The sequence below is a fragment of the Erythrolamprus reginae genome, chromosome 2 (assembly GCF_031021105.1).
Source record: "Erythrolamprus reginae isolate rEryReg1 chromosome 2, rEryReg1.hap1, whole genome shotgun sequence".
In the NCBI taxonomy this organism is placed as follows: domain Eukaryota; kingdom Metazoa; phylum Chordata; class Lepidosauria; order Squamata; family Dipsadidae; genus Erythrolamprus; species Erythrolamprus reginae.
The window spans coordinates 352,760,280-352,769,867 of record NC_091951.1 but is presented as its reverse complement, the minus strand read 5'-3'; the positions used below and the strand labels follow the sequence as shown (position 1 = coordinate 352,769,867).

Here is a 9,588-nt window from a genome sequence, read left to right as displayed (position 1 = left end):
AACAATTGTCCTTTGGGGCCTGGCGGGGAGGGCAATGGCAGCGGAAACAGGAGGCTGCCGGCTGCAGCGGCCCCGGGCACTGTTCCCTGTAGGCTGTGCACGCCCTGCGCCAGCGCACCCCAAAATGCCCCCCGCGCACCCTTTTCCAGGGGCGCGCAGGGAGCCGCGGCCACCCACCCACCTGCCCGATTTCCCTCCGGTGGCTGGGGGCGCGGATCCACCGCCTTCGCCAGCCCGATTTCCCTCCGCCCAGCTGGGGGAGGTGGATTCGCCGCCCCCGCCAGCCCGATTTCCCTCCAGTGGCTGGGGACGCAGATCTACCGCCCTCGCCAGCCTCATCTCCCTCCGTGTGGGGGGGGGGGCCACGAACCGACGACCGGGGGCTGTCCGTCCGTGTTGGGTGGTACAGGGCAGGCACAGGCAGCCCCAGGGAAGAACAAGGGAGGGAGAGAAAGGAAAGAGAGAGAAAGGGAGGGAGAGAAAATTGAATGAAGGAGGGAGAGAAAGAAAGAAAGAGTAAGAGGTAGAAAGGATAGAGAAAAAGGAAGAGAAAGGGAGGGGGAGAAAGGAAAGAGGGAGGAAGGGGGGAGGGAAAGAAGATATGAAGGAGGGAGAAAAAGAAAGAGAGATAGAAAGGAAAGAGGGAGAGAAAGGAATGAGAGAGAAAGGGAGAGAAAGGGAATGAAAGAGGGAGAAGGGGTGAGAGATAGAAAGGATAGACAGAAAGGGAAAGGAAAGAGAGAAAGGGAGGGAGAGGAAGGAAAGAGAGATGAGAGAGGAAGGAGGAGACAGAAAGAGAGGAAGGAAGGAAGAGAGAAAGAAAGAGGGATGGAGAGAGAAAGGAAGGAAGAGAGAGAAAGAGGGAGGGAGAGAGAAATAGAGTGAAAGGGAGGAAGAGAGATTTTTTTGTCCAAACTTTTTTTAGCCCCTCCCCCCCCTCAATGTTCCCCAGGATTTTGAAAATATGAAAAATGTGCCGCGGCTCCAAAAAGGTTGGGAAACACTGAACTAGACAATGTCGTTTTGCAGGATCTAAAGGAAGAGCCTTCTCTGTGGGGGGGCCGGCCCTCTGGAATCAGCTCCCCCCGGAGATTCGTACTGCCCCCAACCTCCTTGCCTTCCGCAAGAGTCTTAAGACTCATTTATGCCGCCATGCTTGGGGCCATTAAATCATTGCCCCCTGGCCAATGAATGTGTGAATGAAAGTTGATCAAATGAGAATAACTGTTTTTTTTATGATTTTGGGGTTTTTTTTAGATTTTTTAAATTTTATATTTAATTAATTGGATGTTAATTAGGATGTTCTGCATTGTTTTATTATATGCTGTGAGCCGCCCTGAGTCCTCGGAGAGGGGCGGCATAAAAGTCCAATAAATAAAAATAAATAAATAAAAAACTTAAGGTCCTTGAGTGCAGAAATGACCAAAATGACTTTGGAATTACAGGAAAAAGATAAACCCGAATTCAGCAAAAGATGAGGAAATTGGTACAAATGGCTCAAACAGAAAAAGCACATTCAAAATCTAAAGGAAAAGCAAAGCTAGACACTCCTCCTTCCTTGCTTACCCAAATAAACACTGCACCATAAATCGATGGAAAACAAAACCCCTAAAAATGAATATGCTCACAAATACGCAAAATGAATACAACATAATATACAGAACTAAAAACAAACAAACACACAATTACACACACTAGATACAAATATTTAATATTAGGTCGATTGATAGTGATGGTCAACAGTAGGGATGACAAATTATGTCTTCTATATAACAAATAAACATATCTACGTAGTGAAAGAAAATATTAATCGATGATATGCAAAATAACTCTATTTATGTGCATATCAAGAACACTACTGAAACTGAACATGTTTTATATGTTGTTTATATGCAAGATGCTTGAGGTCCAGTGTAAAGTTTCCACAGTCTGTGTTATATGTAAAACACTACAAAGACGTACATTTTCTGTGAAATTAAACAGGATACTTTGTTAGTACAAGTTACATGGTTGTTAGGGTTTGCCATTGTAAACTACCTATTGTAGTCTCTTGTACTATCACTCTAATTATTTTGGGCTGGTTCGCCATAAGAGGGCGCCAGTACTCCTTCCCCTCAATGATGCCTTATCGCTCATTCACTTTTGCTTTGCCTTGAGGCGGAGTGTACTTGCTTAGTGCTTGTTATGGACTGTTTCTGTATATATGTAAACAGTACTTATTCAGCATAACTAAGTCTGTGTCTTTTTCTTTGGCTTTACCACACATCCACACTTTGTTAAAATTCTCTGCTCAGTGCATGTCAAAGGTCTCATAGCCTAGCTATACCGAGACATACCAACATACTTCAAACATTTCCACTTCTGGGCAGGACTCACCGTATGTGACGAGGCAGAAGAGAGGCTGCTTGGATGATCTGAGAGAGAACTGAAGAGAAACCAAAACATTATTTTACACTCAGTCCATCCTTATCTCAGCATCTCATAAAACATTCCAGTCTTGACATCCCTCAAAGTCAAACAGAGTGTCAGTTCAAGAGGTTAGAATAAACCTTTAGAAGAAAACACCCACGTGAAAGTCGACCTGCCTGGGGGAAGCTTCAGCCTTTGAAGACTTTTGGGCTCAATGTTGCTGGACCTAGGCTTCCCTAGAATGGATGGGTGGGTGGGTGGATATTTATATCCCACCTTTTTATTTTTATTATCATCATCATAAATGACTCAAGGTAGCGATCATATTGTCCTTCCACCACCCATTTCCCCCACGATGGGTAGTGATTTCTGACAGTCTCAAAATGGGTGAACAGTGCAGTCAGGCGGTAGGGAAAGCAAGTAGGATGCTTGGCTGCATAGCTAGAGGTATAACAAGCAGGAAGAGGGAGATTATGATCCCGCTATATAGAGCGCTGGTGAGACCACATTTGGAATAATACTGTGTCCAGTTCTGGAGACCTCACCTACAAAAAGATATTGAGAAAATTGAACGGGTCCAAAGACGGGCTACAAGAATGGTGGAAGGTCTTAAGCATAAAACGTATCAGGAAAGACTTCATGAACTCAATCTGTATAGTCTGGAGGACAGAAGGAAAAGGGGGGACATGATCGAAACATTTAAATACGTTCAAGGGTTAAATAAGGTCCAGGAGGGAAGTGTTTTTAAAAGGAAAGTGAACACAAGAACAAGGGGACACAATCTGAAGTTAGTTGGGGGAAAGATCAAAAGCAACATGAGAAAATATTATTTTACTGAAAGAGTAGTAGATCCTTGGAACAAACTTCCAGCAGACGTGGTAGATAAATCCACAGGAACTGAATTTAAACATGCCTGGGATAAACATAGATCCATCCTAAGATAAAATACAGAAAATAGTATAAGGGCAGACTAGATGGACCATGAGGTCTTTTTCTGCCATCAGTCTTCTATGTTTCTATGTTTCCATCCTGTGAAGTGGATTGAGCAGTGAGTCAGTGATTGGGTCAGCTGTCATGACTAAGGTGGGACTAGAATTTAGGATCTCCTGGTGATTGGTCCAAACTCACCCAACTGGTTTTCATACTTACAGTGGGACCAGAACTCACAGTCTCCTGGTTTCCACCACTATCTCCCTCCCACTCTGGGTACTTTCTCAATGCATGTGCTTCCGTTGCCAGAATTGCCCTATGGGAATTCTGGATGCAGCATTTTTATCAATGAAATCAGCTAACTAGTGTAATGGAATGGGGTCTGGATTCCCAGGCGGGAGGGGCCACATGCTAGAGGAGCAAGAAACATAAATGTTTACATGGTCTGCGTAAGAGAAAGAGGATGAAGACAGCTCCTCCCTAATACTTCCCAGGGTTTACGCCTTATGGGGTGTTAGATGCTTTAGTTTGGCAAGATTCTGTCTATCGGTGAGGAACAGTAAAGAAATCTGCCAGGAATCATCACAAGGTGTGTTTCTTGGTTTTAGGAGCTTACCTGCCTGCCTTCCCTCCTTCCTTCCTTCCTCCCTCCCCAATTACTTCCCCTCCGCCTCCTTTCTTCTTGTCTTTCCTTCCTCCCTCCCTCCATCATAACACATTCCTTCCCCTTTCTTTCTTTTCTTTCTCTTTCCTTCCTTTCTCCTTCCCCGTTACTTTTCCTTCCTTCCTTCCCTTCCTGTCTTTCCTTCCTCCCTGCCTCTGTAACAACACATTCCTCTTTCTTTCTTTTTTCCTTCCTTCCTTCCTTCCTTCCTTTTCTTTCTCCCTCCCCATTACTTTCCCTTCCTTCCTGTCATTCTCCCTCCCTTCATCATAACACATTCCTTCCCTTTGCTTTCTTTCCTTTCCTCCCCTCCCCCCTTCTCTTCCTCCCTCCTTCCCTTCTTTCTCCCAGATTTCCAGAAAGGAGAGGCTGAATTCCAGAAGAGCAAGAGATAATGCAGTTTAGATAGCTCGAGTGATAGAAAGAGAGTGAAGACAGCTCCTCTCTAATAGTTCCCAGAGTACAGTGGTACCTCTATCTACAAACGCCTCTACTTACGAACTTTTCTAGATAATAACTGGGTGTTCAATATTTGTTTGCCTCTTCTCAAGAACCATTTTCCACTTACAAACCCAAGCCTCCAAAACTGTAACCGGAAAAGGCAGGGAGAAGCCTCCGTGGGGCCTCTCTAGGAATCTCCTGGGAGGAAACAGGGCCGGAAAAGGCATGGAGAAGCCTCCATGGGGCCTCTCTAGGTATCTCCTGAGAGGAAACAGGGCCCGAAAAGGCAGGGAGAAGCTTCCGTGTGGCCTCTCTAGGAATCTCCTGGGAGGAAACAGGGCCCGAAAAGGCAGGGAGAAGCCTCCATAGGGCCTCTCTAGGAATCTCCTGGGACTAAACAGGGGCAGAATAAGGCGGGGAGAAGCCTCCGTGGGGCCTTTCTAGAAATCTCCTGGGAGGAAGCAGGGCCTCCACCCTCTCTGTGGTTTCCCTAATCGCACGCATTATTTGCTTTTACATTGATTCCTATGGGAAAAATTGCTTCTTCTTACAAACTTTTCTACTTAAGAACCTGGTCACGAATTAAGTTTGTAAGTAGAGGTACCACTGTATATGCCTTTGGGGGATGTTACGTTAGCGTTCTTTACTTTGACAAGATTCTGTCTACAGGAGAGGAACAATAAAGGAATCTGCTTAGGAGGATCACAAAGTGTCTTTCTTGGGTTCTGGAGTCTGGCGACTGCCCACACTGCCTTCCCCTCCATCTCCTGTCCTACCTGCTTAGCTGAGAGAGGGAGCTGTTGGCTAAGTCGCTCGATGGAAGGGCTGCCGTGTGAGAAGGTGCTGAAGGCAGAAGCAAAGTGGTGGAAGCCGTGGTGCTCGGCAACGAAGGACCCTGGGCGGGTAGCGACGGAGGAGAGGTTTCCAGCTTTGACGGGGGGACGGACGAAGCAGCTGCAAAGTTGGGAAAACAGTATTCAGAGAAGGGCTGAAACTGCCCCACCAAGATCGTGGAAGTGGGTTTTATTTATTATATATAATATCTTCATTGGTTATTTACAATTAAAACATGTAACGTAAACACATACATACACACTAAATAGATACACAGAAATAAAGTATAAATACAATATATACAATGTACACATCTCTATCATATCGGAAATGTAACACAAAACAAGCAAACCATGTATGGTATGCTTGTGTGTATGTTTGCTTTTAATAATGGGGCTTTTAGTGTTTCTTTTAAATTATTAGATTTGTTATATATTGTTTATTATTGCTGTGAGCCGCCCCGAGTCTACGGAGAGGGGCGGCATACAAATCTAATAGATAGATAGATAGATAGATAGATAGATAGATAGATAGATAGATAGATAGATAGATAGATAGATAGATAGATAGATAGACCAAACCAAACCAAACCAAACCAAACCAAACCAAACCAAACCAAACCAAACCAGGTGTCAACTAATGAATTGACTATCATTTTGAACAGCATAACATACTCTTTTTCCCTTTATTGTACTATCTTTATTAATTGGATATTTGTCTTATTCATTCTATACCATTTATGAGGAAAAGAAAGGAGTACTGAAATAAATTTAACAACAACAACTGATATTAGTACATATGAGTTAATTGTAAGATTTGTAACATTATATATCTTAATTTCTTTTGGCAAATCTCTTCAAATCATACAGGGATTAATAAAGCTTTCATTTTTTCATATTTTTAAACAACCTTTTTGCTTCAACCATTTGTACCATCTGTTCCATGTTCTTTCTTTCCTTCCTTCCTTCCTTCCCTCCCTCCCTCCTTCCTTCCTTGCAATACCACTTATCTACCACTTTCTAGTGCTTTTACAGCCCTCTCTGAGCAGTTTACAGAATCAGCCTCTTGCCCCCAACAATCTGGGTCCTCATTTGACCCACCTCGGAAGGAACTTTGAGCTGGTGGTGAGATTTGAACCACTGAACTACACTAGCAGTAGCCTGCAGGGCTGCATTCTAACCACTGCACCACCCTGGCTCTATGTCCTCCATTGTTGTTGTCATCATCATCATCATCATCATCATCATGATTGGGATGACTGAGAATCTCCTTAAGCGCCATCCCTATGACTGATTGAGGAATGACAACACAACAGCCTTCAAAACGTACTTTAAGGTGATACAGGTAGTCCAGAGCTTATAACCCCAATTGGGACTGGAATTTTTGTTCCAAAACAAGAAGATCATTAAGGAAACTGCACCTTATTTTATGACATTTTTTTTGGTGTGTGTGGGTGTTTACTAAGCAAATCATTGCAGTTAATTGAACCACGTGCCCAGTGCCCAACTTTCAATCCAGTGACCATGAGATTCTGTGTTGGTCATAAATGCAAGGACTTGTTTCAGTGTGGTTGCATGATCACTATATGAATTGTTGCAAAGCCAGGACTACCTGTAATGCAGTGTTTCCCAACCTTGGCCACTTGAAGATATTTGGACTTCAACTCCCAGAATTCCCCAGCCAGAGAATGCTGGCTGGGGAATTCTGGGAGTTGAAGTCCAGATACCTTCAAGTTGCCAAGGTTGGGAAACCCTGCTGTAATGGATAGAAAACTTGACTTACTGCTGCTCATTTGTAGACTATTAAAACTGCTTTCTGAAATCCAGCAGGAGAAGTTGAAAGGAAAAACAATCCAATGTTTAGAGTAAGGAAGAGTAACTTGGACCCTATAATTTAAACTGTGAGCTACGGCTGGGAGAGGGGCAGAAAAAGAGAGAGAGGGCCCTGCCATGTTTTGTTTTTATTCTATTATGAAAGCATTCTAGACCAGTGTGGTTTCTCAATATTCGATGTGCGGACTTCAACTCCCATAATTCTCCAGCTAGCCATGCATCTTAAGTCCGTGCATCTTAAATTATGAAATACTATTTTATACTAAACAAGAAAGAAGTAGAAATGCTACACATAAAATTCAACCACACTGAAAAAGTCAGCTTTTAGCCTGCAGCGGGGCAGTCTGCCCAATGAGCTCTTAATATTTTTAAAGTGATGCAACTAGGAGGTTGATGAATAAGTGAGGACATGGAGACATGGAAATGTAACTTACTGGCAGGGCGGGGTGGGGATTTGGGAAGCAAATCAGCCCCCCACCTGTTTGCCAAAACAAGGGGGAGTAATGGTGCCATACAATTTTCATAAAATAGACAAAACTGACAAACATACATTTAACATAGAAATGGGGTTGTATCTTCCCCGCTTATTCTAGAAGTAAAATTTCAATACAGAAAAAAGAATACATTAAGAATTCTTTAAATCAACTCATTGCTTTAAATGAAAAGAAGAAATTTGTTTTACCTTATATAGTAAGTCTTCATATATAAACTACTTCTAACATAACTTTTAAGTCATATCCCTACTTATACAATTCTCTTATTCTTTTTACTTTTAGTTTTTCTTCTTATTTATCCATATATACACTTCGTTCCATATCTCATAAAATTATGTTTCCTCTTGGTCTTTTAACTGTCTTGTCATCATATCCATTTCAGCGCAGTCTAATATTTTCTTAATAACCTCCTCTTCTTTGGGAATGTTTTCCCCTTTCCAATTTTGCGCATACACTATCCTGGCCGCTGTCAAAATATGAATGACTAGATGTAGAATCTCTTTCTTATATTTCTGATTAGTTATGCCCAGTAAATAAAATTCCGGGTTTTTTTTCTATCTCCTGTTTTACTATTTCTTTTATTATTCTTTCTATCATTTTCCAATGAAGCTTAACTTTACTGTACATCCACCATTGATGATAATAAGGGCGAAGCAGAGTTTCATCTACTTACTGTCAAGAGCTGGCTGCATTCGAACACTGTTGTGTCCATTCTGAAAGTCAAAGAAAGGAATTAGCGGCGTTTTAAACCCCAAAATTAAAGCAAAAATACAAAGTATGTCAAATGATCTGTTGTTTGAAATAAATATCACTGCATGACCAATCCATGCTTGAAGAAATGACAGAAGGAAAGAAAATTGTACAAAACTGTTGTGGTTAGCTCTGGCCCAGCTCCTGCCCCAAGGACTGTGGATGTGGGGGAGACATCCACATGCTGCAGGCCTGTTTTGCCCCCGGTGGAATCTGCTGATGAAGGATCCTCTGACCAAGAAGACATGAGTGACAGGGAGGAGGAGAGTGTGGCAGACAGCTCAGAAGGAGATCAATTATCTAGCTCCTCCTTGGATTCAGAACAAGAGTTAATGATACAGCCACGCATGCGGAGAGCGATGCATAGGCAGCAACAACTGAGAGATTATTATCAAAGAAAATGAGGCCACCTGTGGTTGGGTGGGGCTGTGGTCATTAGTGAGGCTGCTATAAAGAGCAGCCTGTGGGTTTGGCCATTGTGGAGGATTATCTGATCCTTGTGTTTCGTGACTGCTTTACTGACTTTGACCTTTTGTGTGCTGATTTTTCCCCGCTTTGAAACTAAACCAGAGCAAAGTGTGTGTCACTTTGTGAAAGAAGAAGGACTGTGAATTGCCTCACAGCTGCAAGCTAAGTATCTCAGAAGTGATAAGGGACTTGTACAAATTACCAGTTTGTTTGGAGACGAGGGCTCTTTGCTATACCAAAAGAGGGCTTAGGTTAAGTGAATTTTCATTATAAAGAACATTGTTTTGAATTTTCAAGTGTGTGTCTGAAATTTGTACCTGTGAATTTTTGGGAGGAGTCTATCAGAGAGCCCGACAGAACAAAAACAGGTGACTGTCACCTAAAAAGTTGTAATCGTAGATTTTCACAGGTACAGGTAGGAAGGTCTTGGCAGATGCAGGTTTCTTCCCATGTAAGTTTCAGAGATTCCTGGTGACTTTTTGACGACATCCCATTTGCCACCTCCAGGCTGATACTTTCAGCTCTGTGCTAGAGCGAAACTGGCTTTGTTTGCCCTAGCACAAAGCTGAAAGCACCAGCCTGAAGGTGGCGAGCGGGATCTCGTCGAAATGTCGCCAGGAATCTCTGAAACTCACATGGGAAGAAACCCAAATATGCCAAGACCTTCATATATACATACATACATACATACATAAATACATATACAGTGGTACCTCATCTTACGAACGCCTCTTCTAATGAACTTTTCAAGATACGAACCCGGTGT

At 42.8% G+C, this 9,588-nt stretch overlaps 1 protein-coding gene across 1 annotated transcript in view; it reads right to left on the bottom strand.

The window, feature by feature from the left end:
* Nucleotides 1–9,588, bottom strand: part of UBAP2 (ubiquitin associated protein 2) — a 161,619-nt gene that overhangs the window by 40,302 nt on the left and 111,729 nt on the right. The window contains exons 16-18 of the mRNA XM_070736925.1: nt 8,278–8,317; nt 5,221–5,398; nt 2,337–2,425 (exon numbers count right to left, since the gene is read on the bottom strand). Coding sequence (XP_070593026.1) covers nt 2,337–2,425; nt 5,221–5,398; nt 8,278–8,317 — 307 coding nt within the window. The remainder of the gene's footprint in view (nt 1–2,336; nt 2,426–5,220; nt 5,399–8,277; nt 8,318–9,588) is intronic.